The following is a 23,574-nucleotide window of genomic DNA, read 5'->3' on the forward strand; positions in this document are numbered from 1 at the left end:
TAGCTTTCTTTGGTCTAAAAATTAATAAAAATAGGTGCTAAAGGAGATTTCTCAGTAAAAAGGCACTAAGGACTATAAAGTCCAGTCATTGCCAAGGTCCCCACATTTAAAACAAAAAGTCAATTTCTTAGAAATTATATAGTTGGTTTATCTTCCACTTTCCTTTCCCTCAAAACGAAGTCTTTTAGCACATGTACCACCCCTAGAATTTCCGGTAAACCAGCATGAGCCTGAAGATCACGTTCTCATTGAAAGGTAGAAAGAAAAACTCGAGCCAGCCTGGGAAGGCCCCTACCTGGTGCTGCGAACCACCAAGACTGCCGTTCTCACAGCACAAAAGGATGGACTCGTCACACCCGAGTCAAGAAAGCGCCACCCCCTCCAGAGTCGTGGGCCATAGTCCCAGGGGAAACCCTACCGAACTAAAGCTAAGAAAAATCTAACTCTTTTCATCTATTCTATTACTCTTTCTTCTTTCCTCGTTCTATTGCTGACCATCTAGTTATTAACATAACCAAGTCAATTTTGCCTCAAACTATTGCATGTAATGCTTGTCTTGTTATATACCCTGTGAGGACTTGCCAAGTCAAAGACAGCTTTCTACTTCAGAAAAGTACTTCTGTCCCTCCTGACTCTCCTCAGACGAGGCATTAGTAAACTAGGACCATTTAATCCAGGGAGATTTCGATAAAGACCTCAGTGCCAACCAGGAGTCTTGCCCCCCGACGTAGAGCTTTCATGCCATAGTTGGTACAACATTCTGTGGACCACTAAAGAGCAAGGATGGACTGCCCCAACTGTGTTTTGTAATTTCCTAAAACCATACATTCATTTTACTAGAGGATCATAGAAGTTAAAGACTTAAAACAAACTTTAGCAACTAAGACAGGATACCAAGATGCAAATGCCTGGTTAAAATGGATCAAATATTCCATCTGCACATTAAACAAAAGCAATTGTTATGCTTGTGCATATGGCAGGCCAGAGGCCCAGATTGTCCCCTTTTCACTAAGGTGGTCCTTCAGTCAACCAGGTGTAGGCTGCATGGTAGCTCTTTTCCAGGATTCTACAGCCTGGAGTAATAAGTCATGCCAAGCTCTCTCTGCTATATCCTGAAGTCCAGCACCCTGCGGGTCAGCCCCCGAGGGCCATCCAGCCTCCGTCTCCCAACGCTAAGTTCACTTCATGTCTCTCACAACAGGGAGGAGACTTAGCACTCCTTGGAGACCTGAAAGGATGCAGTGAGCTTAAGAATTTTCAAGAGCTTATTAATCAGTCAGCAAGGGTTCATCCCCGAGCGGATGTGTGGCGGTATTGTGGTGGACCTTTACTGGGCACTCTGCCGAATAACTAGAGTGGCACTTGTGCTTTAGTCCATTTGGCTATCCCTTTCACCCTGGCATTTCATCAACCAGAGGGAGAAAAAATAAGACATTGTAAAGCAAGAGAAGCCCCTTGTGGGTCTTTCAACTCTCACATCTATTTAGATGCAATTGGAGCCCCGCAAGGAACACTAGACCATTTTAAAGCTTGAAATCAAATAGCTACAGGATTCAAGTCAATATTTTAGTGGGTGACAGTTAATAAAAATGTAGATTAGATAAACTACATCTATTACAACCAACAGCAACAAGCTTTTCATGAGTTAAAGAAAAACTCATGTTGGCCCCAGCCCTGGAGCTACCTGACCTGACAAAACCCTTTACACCCTATGTGTCAAAAAAAAAAAAAAAATGGCAGTTGGAGTTTTAACCCAGACTGTAGGGCCCTGGCCAAGGCCAGTGGCCTATCTCTCAAAACAACTAGACGGGGTTTCCAAAGGCTGGCCCCCATGTCTAAAGACCCTGGCAGCAACGGCCCTGTTAGCACAAGAAGCAGATAAGCTAACTCTTGGGCAAAACCTAAGCATAAAGTGCCCCCATGCTGTGGTGACTTTAATAAATACCAAAGGACATCATTAGCTAACGAATGCTAGACTAACTAGATACCAAAGCTTGCTCTGTGAAAAATCCCCCCATAACCACTGGAGTTCACAACAACCTAAACCCCACCACCTTGCTCCTGATATCAGAGAGCCCAGTTAAACGTAACTATGTAGAGGTGCTGGACTCAGTTTAAACTAGTGGGCCCAACCTCCGAGACCATCCTGAAACATCAGTAGACTGGGAGCTGTACGTGGATAGAAGCAGCTTCTCCAAATCCTGCAAAGTGACTCTGAAGATGACGACAAGCCCTGCCCCAGTCACACCCGGAAGCTGACTGTTCCATGCACGGCTGAAGCATGAGGAAACTCATCGCGGGACTCGTTTTCCTTAAAATTTGGACTCGTAGAGTAAGGACTTCAACTGACCTTCCTTAGACAGAGGGCTGCTCGCAGGGTATACATCAAGTCACTGAAGTAGGACAAAAAGTTGCTATGGTCCTATTATTTTATGGTTATCATAAGTGTACTGGAACTCTAAAAAGAACTTGTTTGTATAATGTTATTCTATACAAGGTATGTAGCTCAGGAAATGACCAACCTGATATGTGTTATGCCCCATCTGAGCCTCCCATGATCACAGTTTTAAAAATAAGATTAAGAACTGAAGACTGGTGGGGCCTCATGAATGCTACGATTAAAGTGTTAGCCAAAACAAAACAAAAAAAGTAGGTGCCCAAACAAGTCACCTTAAAATTTGATGCCTGTGCTGTCATTAATAATAATAAATTAAAAATAGGATGTGGTTCTCTTAATTAAAAAACAGACTATATGGCAAAAAATAAGTACATTTATCATGAATTAAGACTATGTGAAAATAAATGTAGATACTGGTCTTGTGTCATTTAGGCCACTTGAATAAAAAAAAAAAGAAAAAATCCTGTCCACCTTCAGCAAGGGAAAAGTGGCCCTTCTTATACCAGTGGTCCGTGTAACACCTCAGAACTAGTAATAACCAACCCCCTTAATCCTCGCTAGAAAAAAGAGAATGTATAACCTTAAAAATTGATGGAGCTGGATTAGATATTCAGGTAAACATCGTGGTTTGAGAAAATGTTTACAAACACTCTCCTGAGCCAGTATGTCAAACCTTCTATGATGAATTGAATGTGCCAGTACCAGAAATTCCAGGAAAAACAAGAAATTTGTTTTTGCAATTAGCCGAGCACATAACCCAGTACCCAATGTCACTGCATGTTACGTATCAGCACAAGTGTACTATATGAATCAGTATCAATCTGCACATTATCAACATTGCACAGGAAGACAAAAGTAGTGAAAATAAGAGTGAGAACTCCCACTAATAAAAAGTGAGAGTCTCAAAGGGGGGAAATGAAGGAAGAGAGACAGACCCTCTCATATTGTTTTATACTCAGAAAAAAAAAAAAAAGAAAAGTGCAACTAAAAGCAGGTAGCCCAGCGCTTAGGAACCAGACCCAAAACCAGGCCTGGTAGTTACAATTCTGCCTGACCTAAGCCTGGTAGTTAAAATTCGACCCCGACCTAGCAACTGATATTATCTATAGATTATAGAAAGACATTGTGAAACTTCCTGGTCTGTTCTGTTTCACTCTGACCACTGATGCTCGCAGCCCCTGCCACATACCCCCTGCTTGCTCAATAGATCACGACCCTCTCACACACACCGCCTTAGAGTTGTGAGCTCTTAAAAGGGACAGGAATTGCTCCCTCGAGGAGCTCAGCTCTTGAGACAGGAGTCCTGCCAATGCTCCCGGCCAAATAAACCTCTTCCTTCTTTAACTTGGTGTCTGAGGAGTTTTGTCTGCAGCTCGTCCTGCTACAATGCCCCCTGTCACCCTAACTTCATCAGCAAGGACATGGAGGCTCAGAGAATTGTGGGAGCTTGAACCGTCCACTCTGCCAGTCTCCCACAGTGGCTAAGCAGGTGGCTAAGGCATCCCTCAGACACCCTGTGTACAGTGGGAACCAATCTGCCCACTCGTGGTGTGGGGAGACCCACGTCCCCCAGATGCAGAAGGCACACCCCACTGCAGAGGACAGGCGTTCTGTACTCAAGCACTGTGCCTGCCTGAGCTGAGGCCCCTTTGCTGGATGAGTCCCAGACCCACCCCCGAGTATGGGAGCGGCCAGATGCCACCAATACCCAGGGACAAGTGGCCAGAGGGAGCCGACAGGGGCAGGTGGGGGCGGGTGCGCATGCAGCCACTTCCACAAGCAGGTCCCCCACCTGAGCCACGAACTCAGGACTGTCGGAAGCCCCAGAAACATCCAGCACCAGAACCATCTGTCTGACCCCAGGCTGGGCCTGTGTGGTGTTTCTTGTTCAAGGTCACCAGCCTCGTGGTGGGGCTAGAACTGGGCCCCTGAGCTGCAGATGGTAGTTTTCTGGGGGGCACTCAGAGTCCCACATGCCTGCATCCGCACTGACCCAGGTCCAGGTCCCCGGTCCTGGCAGCACAGCAGCTTCCCTGAGCTCCCGGGCTGAACTTTAAAACAATGCCTCCCAGTTCAGCTCCAGCCCCACTCTGGGATCCCTGGACTCAGCGGGCCAGGGGCCATTCTTAGGGCAGCTAAGCCCTGGGCTCTGTGCCAGGCTGCCTGAGCTGGCCAGTTGGCACCCCTTGGAGTCACCCTGTTCTTTGCACCTGGCGCTCCCATAGGGGTCAGAGGTAGGGGACAGCATGCTCTTGGCCCAGCAGCTGCTGTTGTGAGGGGGCTGGGCCCTGGGGTCAGAATGAGGCTTGGCTCTCCCCACGCAGGCCTGGGCCAGCCTTTGTTCCAGGGAATCCCCCATCTCCGTGAGCCGAGCTGTGCACCTAGGAATTTCATACGTGGCTTTGGGAGGAGGCGTGTCACTGCCTGACAGATCCCGCCACCTTGCTGTTTGTGGAGATTCGAGGCCCACCGTCACCCCGTGGCTGGGGAGTAGCACGTTCCAGCAGGCGGGGGCTCGGACCAGATCCTAATGTGGAGCTCAGGGAACCGGGGCTGTCGGGGGGACAAGCATTTCCCACCCACAGGAATGCAGAACTGCTCCTTCTGCCTCCCTGAGCCCAGGTCCTCCTCCTGACACAGCGCGGGTCTGTGCCATCTTAGGGGCCTTCTGCCCTCTGCAGGGGAGTGGGGGCTGAGCAACCTGGGGTCGGGAGGCTTCCGGATCTCAGGGGACAATCTTATGGGTCTTCCTCCCTCCCTCCCTGGGATCCAACGGCCAGTTCCTGCCCCTCCCTAGATTGGAGGACACGGATGTCCAGAAGGGGACCTGGAGGGGGTGGGCTCAGGACCCTTGTCCCCAGAGAGCAGCTGACAGAATTGTTCCAAAGGGAGAGAGGGGAGAAGTCGCAGTCTCACTTTCTTGCACTACCCAGCCCCATCCCCAGCCCACCCCTTCCCAGCATCTGCCTCGGTTTCCTCGCCCGTAACATGAGACTAGAACACGTGCGGAACACTGTCGAGCGTTTCCACTGGGATGGTCTCCTGAGCAGGGGTGGGAGGGCAGGGGCGGGTGGTCGAACCCTCAGATCCAGGCTGAGGGGCTCCTCAGAGGAATGGACCCCCCGGCGCTGTTGCCTTCCAGACGCCCCCCACCCTGGGGCTGCGGCTGCCCAAGGAGGTGACTTCTCTGGCCCCACATGGCTCTGTGCCAGCCCAGCATCCGCGATGGAGACGGAAAGGGCAATATGGCACCTCCACCTTCCCCACCCCACTTCACTCTGCTCCTTCCGACTGGAGCCCCACGGCCCCCACTCCCTTCAGTGCTCAGCGTGGCTGGGCCGCCCACCCCGTGCCTCAGACAGTCATGCGCAGGGGCAAGGGGGGGCTCCAGCTCCTGGAATGGGGACTTGAGGCAGAAGGAGGGTCAGGCTGGGTGCCCTCAGGCCCCCAGAGGACCAGCACTGCCTCCCTCCCTTGCGGGCTGAGCGTAAGTGAGGGAGGACCGACCCTGCCCCAGAGGCGCTGTTCCGGGTGCGTGTGTCTCCCACTAGTTCACGTAGTTCGGGCTGTTTTTCCCGCAGCCGTGCACAACTTCCCCCACCTAGGAATCCCTGGGCCGGGGGCAGCCAGCCTATGGGTGGGGTTGAGCAGCCGACGAGTCCAGCGGGGCAGGCCCGGGGTCAGAATCTTTGCCCTCTCCTCGTATGTGGTGCCCGCCTGCCATCCACCTCCTGGCAGAGTCGATGCCTTGCTATGGGCGGCCGGAGAGATAGGCAGGAGCGTGGCTCCCACCAGCTCCCACAGCCTGGCCTTTTCCCCTAGAGGAGTCAGCCAATGGGGCAGGGCTTGAGACTCCCAGGAATGGGGGAGCCTGCCAAGATGGGGTGCCGGAGGCCTCACTGACCCTGTCTGCCCCCATCCAGTCCTCTTCGACTGGAAACAGCAACTCCATCTTCCTTTGGGGGTTCCTGTGTGGGGAGGCCCGCCCCACTCCATTCCATCCTCACCCTGTCCCAGGGATGGTGGAGCCCAGGCCAATCAGAGGCACAGAGCTGGCTCAGAGATGGGCCCATGACCACATTCAGATCAACGAGAGGCAGGACTGCTAGACTATGGGAAAAGAGAGATCTCCTCTCCACAGGGATAGGGCATGCTGGAGCAGCCTGGTCCTCTTCACCGTGAGTGAAGAGGCTGCCTAAAAACAAAGCCACTGCAGGGGAAAGCAGGCCAAGAGCCTGAGCGAGGCAGCTGTGAAGTACCTGAACCCAGTCGTGCCCGAAGTCCTTTCTATACCTAGATCCAGCTGTAGAAGCCCTTCCTACACCTGGACCCACCCATGCCTGAAGCCCTTCCTACACCTGGATCTAGCCATGCCTGAATCCATTCCTATCTCTGGATTGACAGTTACATGAGCGGATACATTTTCTCCTTTGCAATTTGAAGTGTACTGAGTAACCCACAGGGGAAGCTGTACAACCAAGAGGCTATCTCCTGGTTCTGCCATGCTCCCAAGACAGGACAGGCCACATTTGCTGCCCCCACTCCAGTCCTCTACAGAGGGCAGTCCCCCACTCACCATGACAGATGTGGTCATGCCCTCTAGGTGGAAGACGTCCATGCTGGAATCCGTGCCGCCCACCACCTCATTATTCCCCCGGCTTGACTGGGGAAGGTCGAAGTAGGTGCTGTCTGGTTCCCTGGGGCAGGGAGAGGAAAATAGAAGCTGTCAGTCCCCAGTCTGGGCATCACCCCCATACCTCCCAGGCCCAGAGCTCAAGGATAGCCCGAGACTCCTGGTGAGGCCTATGTCTCCTGCCCTTTCCACTCCCTCTCATGCCATCTGTGTCCTCCACCTGCTCCTCCAGGGCTGCTGTGACTGCCAGAGGGGCAGAGCCAGTCATGGCCTCTGTTATTCTGGGCCTCTGCGGGCCATGGGTCCTTTCCAAACCTGGGAAAAGAGTCTGAATTTTGGTCCTGCGTCCCCAGGGAAGGCCTAGGCCAGTGGTCTCCCTTCCCTGCCCAGCCCTGTCCCCAAGTTGATGAGGGTGGCCAAGATGAGCTGAAGACCAGTGTGGAGCCACCTCTTCTGCTCTGGTCCAGTCAGCCCAGCGAGGGTGGTCAAGGCTAGCCCAGAATCCCAGAGAAGGTTGCCAAGGTTAGGCCAGAGTCCCAGTGAGGGTGGCCGGGGCTAGCCCAGACTCCTCCCGGGGCCACCCCTCCTGCTCTGGCCCAGTTAGCCCAGCGAGGGTGGCTGAGGCTAGCCCAGAGTGCCTCCCAGGGGAGCCCCCAGGTCTGACCAGCCGAGCGCACTCACAGAGAGCTCCAGAGGTGCTCAAACGTGGTGCCTCCATCGGGGGAGGTGGCGGTGGACTGGGCCATCTTCCTCACGCCGGCCTCCGAGGGCAGCTCGCTCTGCAGGAAGGAAGGAGTGACACCTGAGCGCTCCGGGAACTTGTGCTCTGTTCTCCTGTGACAGCCTCGGCGGGGACGAGGGTGGGGTGGGCGGCAGGCAGGTGGGCCTGCCTGGGACGTCCCTGGAGCACTGGCAGGTGCCCCCGCCTCACCCTCCCTGTGCCCTCTCCACTGTCATTTCGTCCACCCCACTCCCTGCGGCTGGAAACCGAGGGCCAGGTGGGCGGCTCTGCCTTGGAGGTGGCAGGCCTGGATCAGACCTATCTGCGGGGGCGCTCTGGGCAGGCAGGTGCTTCTCAGAGCCGCCACCTCGGAAGAGGGGGTGACAGCAGCACCCGCTCCTGGGGCTGCCTTGAGGGCCTTCGGGAGAGCAGACTCTTTGAGATGCTTGGGCTGGGACAAGCGTGTGAGGCCTGTGGTCTGTTATGATCCACTATGTCTAGGTTTGACCTGGAGGATGCAGCCAGGTTTGGGGTCTCCTTGATGCCTGGGACCTGGAGGTGGTTCAGGTCCCAGTTGCCCCATCTGGGGAACAGCGTGTGTGAGGGATGCCCTGGAGGCTGCAGCCGAGCCCCAGGCCAGAGCTTTGCTGTGCCAACTGCTGGGGGACACAGATGTCCCCTCACCGTCTGAGCCAGGGCTCCTTCCTACACCCCAGCCCCACAGGGAAGCCTGGCAAGGCTGGGAACGTGAAGCTGCCCTGTCCTGGAGCTGGCCATTGCCTGGGTGGTCACGCCTTGAGAAGGAGACACCCAGGGAATGGGGAGCCCTGACCCGGTGCCCATCCACTGGTCTTCATCTCCACCACTGCTCCCCGAGAGTCCCTGTGCCCAGCTCCCAGTGGCCCTGGACACCCATGAGGAGGTAGCAGTGTGCAGGTGGGGCACAGCTTTTCTATGCTGAGGGGGAGGGGACAGGGAAACCCTAGCCCGCCCTGCCATAGCCCCCAGCCCTGGCTGAGGTGACCTCTCCCCTGGGCCAGCCTCCTAGGTTCTCGGTGAGGTGCCATGGGACAGGCTTGGCCACTGCCCTGCAGTGCTCAGGCAGGCAGGCCCGGACCTGCCCACAGCCAGCGGGGGTGCAGGCCATGGCCTGGAACCTGTCGCTTTTGTCCTTCCCCAGGCAGACGGGAGCTGATAGAAGCCCGTGGCACGTTCCTGGGCCACCACATGCCAGGCCCTGGAGAAATGGCACGGGCCAGGCTGGGGTGTGGCCAGTGAGCCATGATGGCCTGGGACAAGCAGCTTAGAGGGTGCTGGCCCAAGCCACCTCCCCCCAGGTGGGCATGACCACTCCACCCACTTTTCAGGAGCCCCAAGGCTCAGAGGGGTTAAGCGATTTGCCTGAGGTCACACAGTTGGTGATGAATGTCCCAGGGGCTCTTTCTCTGAATTGGAAGTTAATTTGGTTGCCCCGCCCCACTCCATTTCACCGTCACGTGGTCAGGCAGGTGTGCCCTTGCAGGCCTCCGATCCTGGGCTGGGCTGGGCTGTCTAACACCCCAGTGGAGCTGAGGGTATGCATGGGGACTGCATCATCCTGTTCATATAAAATGGGAGGGCGTGACAGGAAGCAGAACCGCAGGCCCAGTTGAGGCTGGCACAGGGCCCCGGGGGAGGGCAGAACCTGCCCGTGCCCCATGGTGGGTCCGTTTGGGCTGAGCAGTATGAGTGGGGTAGCCTCTTGGTGCAGGTGTGTGGGCCAAGGCTGGGTGGGAACGAGTGAGGGGCCCCAGGCACGTGTCCCGAAGGACAGGAGCACTGGAGGGGCTGGACTGGGAGGAAAGAAATTCCCTCAGATGCAAGAGGACAAGCCTGGGAAGGCTTTGTTGCCAGAGGCCACTGGGTCGCATCCCCTTCATTTTGCAGATAGGCCACCTGAGCCCAGAGATGGAAACGGACTTGCCATCCACAGTAGGTGGGTGACAAAATCCCAGCTCCCTTCACAGCAGCACCATTCCCGGTAGCTGAACGGTGCACATAGCCCAGGTGCCCATCAGCAGAGGGCCGGCCACGTGAGACATGGTGCCAGCAAACAATGGAACATTGAAAAGGAACAAAGCTCTGACATGCTACAGCGTGGGTGAGACCTGAAAACCTCATGCTCAGGACACACGACCTCATCTGTCAGCCTGTGAGCTGTCCCCTCCCAAAGGCTAAGGTGGGACAAAGACAGAGAGAGACAGAGACAGAGAGACAGAGAGAAGCAAGGACAAAGAGAGACAGGAACTGGTCAGTGAAACATTATTTGTGATCTTATGCCTGGGACATGGGCGTTGGCTGCATTTTCAAGTCAGCATCATTTGAACTCCCACTGAAGCCACACCCTGTCTTCCCACTGAATCCTGAATGAGGAACAGCGACCCTTCTTGTTGGCACGTCCCTGCCTGCTGGAGACCCAGCTTCCACACCCCCGACCGGCATCCACTGTGCACTGCAGGACACCAGCTCAGCCTCTCGTCCCTGCCTGGGCACAGGACAGAGGCCAGCGAGCGTGGTCATGGGTCCCCGGTCCCACCCGCCCAGCCCTCCAGGCCCACAGGACAGGCCACCACCAGGAGCGTGTGGGGTGGGAAAGGGGCTTTCTCTGCACCAGGAGTTGGGTCCCCAAACATCCCCCAGGCCTATCTGCCTGAGATGTGGGCAGTGGGCCTCCAGGTGCAGGCGTGTGGACCGGCCAGAAGCCCTGGGCACATGCATCTTCCAGGACACCCCTCCCCACGGTGGGGCCGGGGCAGGGCCCAGGAATCTGCACTTTTAAGAAGCCCCCAGGGGACAGGCCGCCCAAGGAGGACACTGTCATGAAGGCCGGCCTTGCCACTGCCTGGGGTCCTGCTGCAGCCACCGGCCTACCCCATGGGAGTCACGTTCCTCATCAGTCAAAACCAGCACCTGGAAACCTGCTCAGACTTAAAGCACATGGAGGAACTGGAACCAGAAGCCACCAGATGCCTGATTCCCAACTTCCTGGGAAAACGCCAACGCTGGTAGCATTGGCCCCAGGGCCCCACAGGAACACTGGTCACAGGCACAGGAGCCAGGCAGGGGCTTCTCCAGTCGGCCTCACACACCTGAGCTGGTGACCGGCTCTGTGGGTGTCTGCGAGTCCTGGGCACGAGGAACAGGAAGCGCTGTTGTGGGTGCAGGGAGGCTGAGTCCCTCTCTGCGCTGGGGCACAGGGAGTGTGTGCCCTCTGCCCACAGCCACCTTTCAGGCAAGGATCCCAGTGGCAAGAAAAATAAATCAATTCTAAAACAATGGCCTTTAAATTAAATCCGATTTTCCTAACCATGTGCCTTTTAATTTGAAAATTCGTTCACAAGGCGAACACAGTTCTGGGGCAAAATGGAAATTGCTTTTGAAACATTGCCAATCATGTTAAAAATCATGTGTGTCAATGGGGAAAAAGACACCAATTTCGTAAGACATCTTTAGGAAGTTTTATTGACATTGTAAAATGCAAATACATTATTGGAAGTGTAAGTTTTTCTTTTTTGTTTTTGAGACGGAGTCTCGCTCTGTCACCCAGGCTGCAGTGCAGTGGCCGGATCTCAGCTCACTGCAAGCTCCGCCTCCTGGGTTCATGCCATTCTCCTGCCTCAGCCTCCCGAGTAACTAGGACTACAGGCGCCCGTCACCACGCCCCGCTAGTTTTTTGTATTTTAGTAGAGACGGGGTTTCACCGTGTTAGCCAGGATGGTCCCAATCTCCTGACCTCGTGATCTGCCCGTCTTGGCCTCCCAAAGTGCTGGGATTACAGGCTTGAGCCACCGCGCCCGGCCGGAAGTGTAAGTTTTTCTATGAAGATTTAGTCTAGGAGGAATGGGCTGGGTGGAGTGGTTCATAACTGTGATCCCAACACTTTAGGAGGCCGAGGAGGGAGGATCATTTGAGCCCAGGGATTTGAGACCAGCCTGGGCAACATAGGGAGACCTTAGCTCTCCAAAAACTTAAAAAAAAAAAAAAAGGCCCAGCGCAGTGGCTCACGCCTGTAACCCCAGCACTTTGGGAGGCCGAGACGGGCGGATCACGAGGTCAGGAGATCGAGACCATCCTGGCTAACACAGTGAAACCCTGTCTCTACTAAAAATACAAAAAATTAGCCGGGCGTGGTGGCATGCGCCTGTAGTCCCAGCTACTTGGGAGGCTGAGACAGGAGAGTGGTGTGAACTCGGGAGGCAGAGCTTGAAGTGAGCGGAGATCGCACCACTGCACTCCAGCCTGGGCGACAGAGCAAGACACCATCTCGGAGAAAAAAAAAAAAAAAAAAAAAGTAGCTGGGCATGATGGCATGTGCCGGTGGTCCAAGCTACTCAGGGTGCTGAGGATGGAGAATCACTTGAGCCCAGGGGCTCGAGGCTGCAGTGAGCCATGATTGCACCACTGCACTCCAGTCTGGGCAACAGAGCTAGACTCCAACTCTAAAAAAAATTAAAAAAAGGGAAAGGAAGGAAGGAAATTAAATAAGTAGTTCTCAGTTGTAACGGGGGCATCCAGTGTGTATTAGCACAGGTCTTGCAGTGGAAGGCTTTTCCAGTTTAAGAAACGTGTGGCCACAGCATTTGGGGGTGGCCACTGGGGAACTGCTGGCCAGCAACCCCCAGCCCCAGCACCATCAAGTCAGGGCACAGAACTGCAAAGGACAGTTGTGCTGGGTGTTCTTGGTCACGCTGTAGCCACGCCATAGGCTGCTGGCACACCCAGGAAGCAGGGCACCTTGTCCCTGCCCCAGCCCTACGCCAGTTTCCATGAGGCCTCAGACAAGTCCCCTCCCCTTGCCAGGCTGGAAAGATGACCAGCGTTCCAGGTCCTACAGTGACCACAGCAGTGGGAGCAGGACAAAGACCGGTCACCGAGGGCCCTCCAGCAAACCCAGACCTCAGCCTGCTTGGATCCTCAACACTAGGGTCCGCTGCACCGGCTGCACCCCAGGGAGAGCTCCCTGCACCGGCTGCACCCCAGGGAGAGCCCCCACACACGTGGGACTCCGAACAGGAAGAGGCTCACACCAGCAGTTACGCCCCCAGAGACCACAGGTGGGCTGGTGAGCGGACTGTGTGGCCCAGAAAACCAGCCTGCCCCAGCTCCCTGGAGCTGAAAAACAGGCTCTCTGCTGACTCCTTGGTTTGACTCAACCTAGGAGTTCTCACCAGGGACAACTCCACCCCCAGGGGATGTTTCCATCTGGGGGGCATTTTCAACGGGGTCGGAGGGTGCTGCGGAATCTAGTGTGTGAGGCAGGGATGCCGCTCAGCAGCCTACGTGGCTCAGGGCAGCTGCCTACAGCAGAACGCACACCCAGGTGTCGGGGCCACGGTGGAGAAGGGGTGCTGCACCATCGCTCCGAGCTGAGGCTGGCCGGGCACTTTGCAGGGCCCCAGGCTCACACAGCAACCCTGCCCCAGTTCAGGGATGAGCAGGTGGAGGCCGGGAGGCCCAGTGGCTCGCCCAAAGCTACCGAGGGCTGAGGAGCTGGGACTCCAGCCAAGCCCGGGTCCTCTGATGGCCTGGCCGCACCCGAATGGTCCCCTCTGCCCTGTGGGGAGGAGTCCGCAGCCCGTAAGGGGCTCTCAGGCTCTCTCATCTCACCCTGCCCAACACCTCTGGCCTTGTCTTCCATAGCTTCCCATGAAAACCACAGCCCCCTGTCTCCATGCCCTGTCCCAAGCATCCCCTCCCTATCCGCCATTCCTCTGTCCTCTCCCTGCTCCCCTGTCCCCATAGGTTCTTTCCCTGTCCCCTTTCCCTTTGTCCTCTAGCTCCCCATCCTCTGTCCCCTCCCTGTCTCCGTCCCTCTGTCCCCTCCCCATCTCCTGTCCCTCCCCGTCCCTTGTCCCCATAGGTCCCTGCCCTATCCCCATGGGTTCCCTCCCTATCCCTGTCCCTTTGACCTCTCCTTCTCCCATCCTTCATCCCCTTCTTAGTTCCTGTTTCTGTGTCCCCTCCTTGTCCCCCATCCTCCTGTCCCCTCCTTGTCCCCCATCCTCTGTCCCTCTGTCCTCTCCCTATCTCTTGTCCCCATGGGTCCCCTCCCCATCCCCTGTCCTCAGTCCCCACATGCCTGGCTATGTACTCTCTGTGTTCAGCCTTTGTCCACCACCTCCTCCCCACCCTGCCTATCTCAGCCCTATCCCTCCAGGCCAGGCCAGGACCCGGCCTCCTCCAGGAACCCCGTCTCCGGTTGACAAGCCATCCTCTCCCCTCACCACCTGACAGGAGGTGGGAGCACAGACACCTCCTGGGCCATGGGCCCACAGGTAAGGCCTAGTCAGTTCTCCCACCCCTTCCACCTCTGCCCGGGCCCAGGGCACACAGGGCTCCACGACCACCTCAGATAAGTCAGGACGCTCCACCCTGGCTGAGCCCACTCTAGAAGAGGCACTCCCCATGGGGATACCCACTCCTGCCTGCAGGGGAACTGGCCGCAGGGCTGCTGTTACCCACCCGCAGGGCTGCTGTTACCCACCCTCCCCTCAGTGGAGCTCTGAGACCGAGCACTCAGCCTGGGCAGGAGCCGTCTACCGCGCCTGGCCCGGCAATCCCGGACACTGGCTCTTAAGGGGTATCATAGGAGGGGTGCAGGGTGTCCTCCTCTGTCCAGGGAAGAGGGAAAAGCCCCCAGGAACTCCACCCGCTCCGGGCCACCCCTAAAGCAAACATCTCAATGCACTTCGGATTCCGGTGGTTCCCCATCCACCAATGATTTCACCTGTTATTTCAGCAAATCAATGGATTCCAATCTGAAGTGGCAAAGAAACCTGAGGCCATTGTGGGAGGAGATGATCTCAACCCCCTTGTGCCCTTTACCCAGGGATTCAGGCAGAAGGTCCCAGGACCCAGAACCCAGAAGAGCCCCCGCCTGGGCAGAGGGGTCGGGCGGTCAGCGCTGGCCCTGTGTGAGACGGTGGCTCTCCCAGGCAGCGGCCCGGCGGAATTCCTGCAGGGCAGCATCACAGTCCAGTCTCCTGGGGTCCTCTGTGCAGAGGGGCCTCACTCTCCCTCCCCACTACCCCAAGAAGAGGGGCTACTCTCACTTGGTGGGCTGGGGCCAAGGACAGGGGTCCCCCGGAGTGAGGGCCAGGAGGGCCTCCCTCTCAGGGGCGAGGCCCTCTACCAGCACTGCCTGCCCCTCCCAACAGAGGCCGAGGACCACATGGCCCCCCTCTCAGGGGCGAGGCCCTCTACCAGCACTGCCTGCCCCTCCCAACAGAGGCCAAGGCCCCCGTGGCCCCCCTCTGGGGGGGGGGGGGGGGGGGGGGTCAGACCCTTCCGCCAGGATTGCCAGGACGGCTTCGTCAGCAGGTCAGGGGCAGGGATGAAGACCTGTCCGCAGGGCCTGGTGAGGAGGGTGCGGCTGAGAGCCCCCCTCACTGCCACAGATGGTACACCTGCTGCCCCGGGGGAGCCGAGCATGGGGATGAAAGACAAACACAGCCCCCCATGGTAGGGCAGCGTGTACCGTGTGAAATACGCAGACAACTGGAAGCGCCTGAGCAAGCTGCCCTCTCCCTCCTGGGCCGTGGCCCAAGGGAAGCCGGAGGAGAGGGGATGTCTGGGGGAATACCTGAGCCTCACCGCAGAAGCTTGAGGCCATGACCAAACCAAAATGCCCGAACTCCCATGGGTGGGGGTGCCCCCGACCAGCTTCCCAGGTCGGTTCACATGCAGCCAAGTGAAATGAAGAAACACCAGAGCATGGCTGATTCCCGGGGACTCCGGCCACCCCACAACGGCCCAGTGAGGCTGCGCACCACAGGCCATGTTACCAGCCAGGAGACCCACAGAGAGGGAAGGCCAGCCCTCCGCCGGCACACAGCTGGTCAGGGTGGAGGTAGAACCCAGCAGCCTGGCTCTACCCTGGCCTGGCCTGGAGCTGAGCATGGGAGGCGCAGGCCCAGCTGCAATCCCCTCCCCAGTCCGTGTTCGACCGCACAGCCCCACTGCGCACCCAGCCTGGGAAGCCCCTCTCTGGAAAGCCCCCGCCTGTCCATCTTTCATCACTGGTACATCGAGGCCCAAGCCACACCCAGACATCCAAGGGGCCCGCCCTGTCCTCTGCTGCCTGCCCAGGCCTTCTTGCTGTCATAAATGTGTTTGGGTCGTACCAGGACACACGATTCCTGCCCCACCGCTTCCTGCCCTGAAGCCCAGCACTGCCGGGCACACACTCCAGTTCCCTCTCCTGCTCTGCCCACGCAGCCCACCTCCGCCGCTCTCCAGCTGTGTGACCTCAGACAGATGTCTTGCCCATTCTGAGCCTCTGTTTCTTTGTCTGCACAACAGAGATAATTGTAGAGCCTCCCAGAAGCGCTGGGTGGAGTGAAGGAACTCCACGCATACAAAAAGCATAAAGCACTCCTCTGCCTGGGCAGCCCGTGGCAGATGCCCCACGAACAGTATCGAGCTGCAGTTGACCGACGGCTACTTAGTATCAGGTGGTGGCAGTGGAGAAAGCACCAAGGAGGCCCGGGTCCCAAGGGTACCAGGCTGAGGAATAGAACTGCACACACGAGGGCCAAAAGATGGAGTCTGGAGGCTGCTGGGTCCCTGGCTCCTGAGTGCCTCTCCATTGCACGGTTAGCCGGTGTGTCTCACCCCCTTTCTACAGTGGCCACCGCGCCCTTTTGCAGAGCACCAGCCTATCCTCGGTCTCTCAGGGAATGAGGCACCTTCGAAACGGGTAGTGCCCAGTCGCAGTGGCAGCCCGGTGCCAGCTCCATGCCCGGAGACATGCAACACGGTAAACAGATACCGCTGGCCCACTGGAGGCAAAGCATGTATGTCTGCGAGGCCCTTGGAGACTGGGTATGAGGAGTGCGGGTGGTGAAAGAGGAGTCTCCACCCCAGCCCCAGCTTGCTTGCACCTCGGAGTGGGCGGTGCTCCTGGGGGTAATCGGGTCAGGAGAGTTTGGAGGTGGGGGTCAGAGGCACGAGCAGCCTGATGGGCTGAGCATCTTCTAAGAGAGGGGCGGAAGGAGTGGGCAGGGACATGGCCCTTGGGGGCACAAGGTTGGCGGCGGGAGGGAACTGAGCAGGGCCAAGTCAGGGCACTGGGGCTGTGAGCTTGGCGATGCTTCCTGCCAGGAGCCCACCTGTTAGAGGAAGGGCCACCCCGGCAGGGGCGGTGGGAGCAGAGCTGTCACAGGGAGGTTCAGACCAGCACGGTGAGCACAGGAAGAAGACCCAAGGGACCGACTGCCAAGGACGGGGGGTGGGAGGTCCAGGGCTGAGACAGAGTGGAGCTTATGGCCAGAGTGGGTGTCTGAGTCGACACCTGTATTCACAGGTGGTGAGTACAGCGCTGCCCTCAGCAGGGCAGGTGGCTGAGGGGCCGCAGCCGCCTTCGCTGGAGCTGCCACAGCCTTGCTCTGCTCAGACACATCCCTGTCCCCTGCCCCCTCCAATCCTCCTCCCCTTTCTACCCCAAGGATCACACGGGGGGTCACCAGCCATTGTGTGGCCAGTGGCCATGTTGGAAGGGCCTGTGTTGTCCTCCAGAATCTTCTTTCTCTCCCCGGACAAGCACTTCCGCTCCTCCAACCAAGCGAGGATGACCCTTCCCAAGCTGCTGTCCCCACCTGGCCACTCTCCTCTGGACACCCCTCGGTGGGGATGCTCCATTCTGAGACGTCCCCACCCCGCACAGACCCCTCACCCCTGGCTCTGGGCTTTTCTCTAAGGGATCTGGGATGCGCCCACCACACCCGTGGCCATGTCTCCCTGCTGACCACTCCCCACCCTGCGGTCCGAGCGGACGTGCCCTTCCAGACAGCCGTCAACCCCCTGAACTTGTCACGCATCCCGCTGAGTCCCACCCTGACTCAATGCGCAACACTCCCTCCTGGCGTGCTCCCTTCCCGTTCTGGAGTCAGCTGCTCAGCCCTGTGACCTCCCCCACGCGGCAGTGACGGGGTCCACCCGCCCCTCACTCCTTCCAGAGGCAGCTTCTACTCTTCCTCGGAGTGGCTGTCCACTGGGTCTCAGGGTTGCCTTTCTGATACTGCCGCCCAGCATCCCCTGGGCCCTCACCCTGTGCCAAACCCTCCATATTTTCAAGCTCATTCAATCCTCAGAGGAACTCAGGAGGAGGTCTCCAGATGTTCCCAGAGGCCCCGAGAGGGCGAGCAGCCTGCCCAGGGCTACACAGCTCGGAAGTGCCAAGGCTGGCTTGGACTGCGCTCTGGTGAGCTCCACCTTCCCACCAGGCAGCCTGTCCTCTGGAGGCCCCGGCTCCTGCAGGGCAGACAACGACCCAGCCTTTGACCCTGGCATGAAGGGGGCTCCGGACGATGGCCAGGTTAGCCCAAGAGCCGCCAAGGCCCTGGGCAGGGCTGTGATCTTGTGGGACTCACAAGCGAACAGAGGGGCGCTGGCCATGGTGGAGCTCGGCCAAGGGGCAGCCTGGGCAGCCTGTAGGTCAGGGAGAGGCAGGAACAGCAACCTGGGGCTGGACAGGGTACAGGGCCACCTAGGTCACATGGCTCGTAGCCTCCATGCTACTCCAGGTCTAAGGGGGCTGCCTCCTGCCGCACTCCCGGCTCTCATACCCCACGCCTCTCCAGGGACAGGCCCCCTCCTGACCATCCCTGAGGCAGTTCCAGCTGGAGCCCTGGAACCCCGAAACCTGGATAGGTGCCAGCCGACCTGTGCTCGCAGCCCAGCCCTGAGGGAGGCTGTGCAGCCAGACCCCACTCTGACCAACACAGCACCCACGAGGGGCGGCTGTCAGGAAGCCTCACTTCTCAGGGCCCCTGCACCCCCATTTAAGAGACGCTGGTCTCCCTCGGACCTGCCAAACCTCCTCTCTCTCGGTACCCACCGCATGGGGAGACATTTGCTTGCTGACTCTTTGCGGGCCAGACCACCAAGCCCTGCCTGCTGTGCTCTGCACTGCAGCCCCAGCACCCGCCTGGCACACAGTAGGTGCTCCGTGAAGAAGCGAGGACAGAATCAATGAGTTGGTTTGAGCTACTGGAGCCCAGTAGGTCAGGTCAGGACAGGACCAGGGTAACTGCTGGAGAAGCACCATGTGGGGTTAAACTGCTTGACTTCCTCCTCATTCCTCCTCACTTTTCTTTTTCTTTTTCTTTTTTTTTTTTGAGATACCGTCTCACTCTGTCCCCCAGGCTGGAGTGCAATGGTACGATCTCAGCTCACTGCAACCTCCACCCTCCGGGTTCAAATGATTCTCCTGACTCGGCCTCCCCAGTAGCTGGGATTACAGCTGGGCGCCATCACTCCCAGCTAATTTTTGTATTTTTAGTAGAAACAGGGTTTCACCATGTTGGCCAGGTTGCTCTCAAACTCCTGACCTCAGGTGATCCGCCCACCTCGGCCTCCCAGAGTGCTAGGATTACCGATGTGAGCCAGCGCACCTGGCCTTCTTCCCCGCTTCTAAGGGGCTCCTGTATATCCCCCACCTGGACATGGGGCTCTTGAGTAAGTTCAGTCTGCGGGACCCCAGGGAGATGACACCGACATTCCAGAAGCCCCTGTGCCCGTGTGGTCCCCCTGGCCCCATCATCCCTGCTTTCAGGATGGGCAGAGAGATCCTCAGAGCGGAGTGAAACGCACCCAGAGCGACACAGCAAGCCAGGAAGAGCCCACGGTCTCGCCCCCTGAGCCACATGTCCATCCAGGAGGCCAGGCTGGAGTCTTTGCTAAGAGCCAAGGGAACAGGATCCAGAGGCCCTGGCCCCTCAGATATTCCCCCAAGACTTCAGGGAGGAGCCGGTCACTCAGTTTCCCTACCCACCATCTCACCTCCAGCATCGCACTTGCACACACGGGCACGCGCACACACCTATTCACATATGCGCACACGTATGTGTCCATAGGCATCGCCACGTACACACTCTGCCCTCCTCACAGCAGATGCCCACAAGCCCCTTCCCTGTCCTCCAGTTTGATGGGTCCCTGAGGATTCCCCAGCCTGGGAGTCCAGCCCTGGAAGCAGGACCCAGGCAGAAGGTACAGGACAAGCCCAGCCCCTTCCGGCCATCCAGGTCTGGGTCAGGCTTGGGAGTAGCTGCGTGAGTGCCAGGGAGGCCAGGGCATGGCTTGCTGTTGCTGGGAGAGGCTCCGGGGCCACAAGAGAGTGAGGGGGCTGGGGAGAACTGGGAGGCTCTGGATCAGCTGTGTGGGGCTGAGGATGGCGGCCCCCAGCGAGGAAGCCCCTGGACGTGCCAGGCTGGGGCCGTCACTCTGCGCCTCCTTGGCCGGAAGTGGAAAGAGCTCCTGGCGGGTCCAAGGGGTGGAGGTGGCAGTACCAGAGCCACTTCTGCCCCCCAGCCCAGGGTCACATGAGGAGCCCTAATGTGCCACTTGGGGCAGATGGCTCCCCAGAGCTGTGGCATGTCCCGTCAGGAGAACCATGGGCAAGGTCTCCCAACCCTGGCCTGAACAGGACTGTTTCCTGGCTGCCTGCTGGGAGGCAGTAGGAAGGGGCTCTGTGCACCCCAGGGTGGGCCCCTGGAGCCAGTGCACCCACGGTGGCAAGGAGACTCCCCCCGACTCAGGCTGAGAGGAGGGCGAGCCAAGCCCAAGCCTACCTTGGCTAAGCCTGGGCCCCGGAGGGTCGGTGGGGCCAGGTGGAAGTGGCCCTCGGCTGGCTCCTGGCTCCCGCAGGCGGGCGGTGGCAGCAGCGTCCCCGTCGCCTAGGTGATGACATTGGAGCTGCGAAACTAGGCGGCAGCGTGGCTGGCCTGGAGCTGCAGGGCAGCTGGGGGCGGAGCATGGCCTGCAGCCCTGGGGCTGGAGATGGGCCTGGTGCTGCCTGCCACCCGGCATGCACGCGCCACCCTGCACCCCTGCTCCCCCCAACCCTCCTCAAGGCGACCGACAGGGCAGAGCTCAGAGCAGCCAGGACAGGGCTGTCTCCACCCAGCTTTGCACTGGTTTCTACTCCTCATTGTGGACACTTCCAAGCACACTCAGAACTAAAGGGAACGGCCCAGGAACTCATCCGCCCGTCCCCAGTTCTCGTCACTCTGACCTGCGGCTTTTTGTTTCCTGGGGCATTTCACAGCAAATTCCACCTATGAGACCATCTCATCTATAATACTCCAGTACATGCTTCCAGCAGGTAAGAACCTCTCTTAAAATATTAGGTAAAACCATGAAATTGCTGATAATCAACTGTTTTGGTCCTACCAACAACAACACACACACACACACGTGCAGCAAGTTCAGATAATTCAACATTATATGCAGCCATAACATCAAATTCTGAATCTTTAACGCTGGTCAGAGGATTTTGAGGAGCCCTGCCCCAATTCTAGAAAAAGGAATGTGTGTCGCTGCCCCGTGCCACCTTCCTCCCCTGCCCACTGCAGCAGCACGGAGCGTACAGGACGAAAGGGACTTGGCCGACAGGACGAAGGTAAGAATCTCAAGATGGAGAGGTGACTCGGGATCTTCCACATGGCCCGATGTAACCACCGTGTCCGTATAAGAGGGAGGAGCAAGGACAGGGAGGAGAGAAGGCGCCACGTGCTGGCTTCAAAGAGGGAGGAAGGGGCCAAAAGTGAGGGATGCAGGTGGCCTCTAAGCCTAGAGAAAGCAAGGAAACAGGCTCTCCCCAGGGCCTCCAGAGGGAATGCAGGCAGCTCCACCACACCTTGATCTCAGCCCAGCGAGCCTGACCTCAGGTATCTAAGCTCCAGAACCAAAAGAAGATAAACCTTGATCACTATAAGCCACTAAGTGTGTGTAATTGGTCATAGCAGCCATAGGAGACTAATCAAATGCCACAAAACTCCAGCTTGGGAAACCTCTCTTGCAAGGATGTCCCCATTGCCTGGGGGCCCTGGAACAGGCCTAGAACCAAATTCCGTCTGAGCAGAAACCCTGCAGGTGCAGGAGGCTTTGCTGGGTAATGTGCACAGCTCACACCGCCCCGCCCAGGGACCAAGGGGCTGGCGTCTCTTGTTGGCACAGTCCCGAGGGATGCCTGGTGCTTTTCTCCGCTTCCTGGGCAGGCAGGGGAGGGCCCGCATCTGTGCCCCACACACAGCAGGAACACAGCAGGCTGTGCGCTTGGGAAAGTGGCTCTCAGATCAGTGGCTATTCCAGGTGAGGTGGCAGCGTGGCAGCTGAGGCTCCCCCACTCCCACTGCCCTGGGGGACACGTGCTGAATGCAGGCACATTGCTGCGGAGCGGTGTGTCTGTGTGCAGTGTGTGCGTCCGTGAGATACAGCGCAACGGCAGATGTATAAGCCATGGAAAGTCAGTGCATTTCTGCCTACGTGCCGCACGGATGTGTGTGTGACCGCTACTCATGGGTGTTGGCTCCCGTTGGGGAGATGGCCCCTCATTGCAGCCAGGCGACTCACTGGAAAGTGTGCCCATGGTTCATTCTCGAGTGCACCAATCTGGGTTCCTTGGCTGCGGTGACCTCCTAGCACGCACCCCTCCTCCCCCACCCCCAGTTCATAGGAAAGTGAGGGGAATGACCCACACCCAGCGAGGTTGGTGCCTGGCTCCTCTCAACATCCTTGTTGCGGACAGAAGGTGGGTGGGTGACAGGAGGAGTGACAGCAGCTGGACCCCGGCCACAGCCACGGCCACGTTTGTTCCCTGGTCTGAAGAGCAACTAACACAGAGTGACAGTGCCCATGGGCTCTGGGGGGACACTCAAGGGGGAGTTCAAGGAGAATTTTTGCATACCTGTGCACCGCAACACAAGGGTTGAAAAGCTATTCCCTAACTCTCCTACCCTATTTTAAGCTGGGTGGTCCAGATGTGAACTACAGGGCAAGCCCTTGTTTATTTCTCTCTCTGTCTCTTTTTTTTTGAGACAGAGTCTCACTCAGTCACCAGGCTGGAGGGCAGTGGTGCGATCTCGGCTCACTGCAACCCCTGCCTCCCAGCTTCAAGTGATTCTCCTGCCTCAGCCTCCCGAGTAGCTGGGAATACCGGCACGCAACACCACGCCCGGCTAATTCTTTGTATTTTTAGTAGAGACGGGGTTTCACCATTTGGGCCAGGATGGTCTCGATCTTCTGACCTCATGATCCGCCCGCCTCGGCCCCCCCAAAGTGCTGGGATTACAGGTGTGAGCCACTGCGCCCGGCCGCCCTTGTTTATTCCTATCAGGCAAGAGCTGGAGAGGGGACTGTGCAGATGTGAGCACTGTCTGTTTTCCGCGGCTGCCGTAACCAGTGACCACACAGTGAGCATCATAGAACGAGACAAATTTACTCTCTACAGTTCTGTAGGTCAGACTCCGAGATGGGTCCCAGGGAGCTAAAACCAAGCTGTGGGCAGGGCTGGCTGCTTCTGGAGACCCTGGGAGAAGACACTTTCCCTCTTCCTGTCTTTGGGGGGCCCTAGGAGAATCCCTGCTTCCCCGTCTTCTCCCGGTTCTGGAGGCCCTGGGGCAAGCCCTACCTCCCCGTCCCCTCCGGCTTCAGGAGGTTGCTGGCATTCCTTGGCACGTGACCCTTTCCTCCATCTCTGAAATGCATCCCTCCAACCTCTGCCTCCATCATCAGCTCCTTCTCTGACCTCTGACCTGTCCTGTGGGGCCCCCGGATACACTGGACCCACCTGGATCCTGCCAGATGGCCTCCCCGTCTCAAAATAGCTGAATCATGGTCCCCCCTTTGCCGTGGGAAATAACATAGACACGGTTCTGGGGATTAGGACATGAAGACCTTTGGGGAGCCACTTTTTTCACCAGCCATAAATGTCCCTCATTGAAAAACATGTGGCCGGGCGTGGTGGCTCACGCCTGTAATCCCAGCACTTTGGGAGGCCGAGAC

The 23,574-nt window shown here is 57.7% G+C and overlaps 1 protein-coding gene across 3 annotated transcripts in view; it reads right to left on the reverse strand.

Annotated features, from left to right (window-relative positions):
• TP73 (tumor protein p73) overlaps positions 1-23,574 on the reverse strand; it is a 91,720-nt gene that overhangs the window by 54,355 nt on the left and 13,791 nt on the right. For all 3 annotated transcript variants that reach the window (XM_023215176.2, XM_023215174.2, XM_023215175.2), the window contains exons 2-3: positions 7,713-7,810; positions 6,975-7,095 (exon numbers count right to left, since the gene is read on the reverse strand). In XM_023215176.2, the coding sequence (XP_023070944.1) occupies positions 6,975-7,095; positions 7,713-7,777 (186 nt within the window). In that variant the 5' untranslated portion in view covers positions 7,778-7,810. The remainder of the gene's footprint in view (positions 1-6,974; positions 7,096-7,712; positions 7,811-23,574) is intronic.

Source organism: Piliocolobus tephrosceles, chromosome 1, assembly GCF_002776525.5.
Source record: "Piliocolobus tephrosceles isolate RC106 chromosome 1, ASM277652v3, whole genome shotgun sequence".
Classification (NCBI taxonomy): Eukaryota; Metazoa; Chordata; class Mammalia; order Primates; family Cercopithecidae; genus Piliocolobus; species Piliocolobus tephrosceles.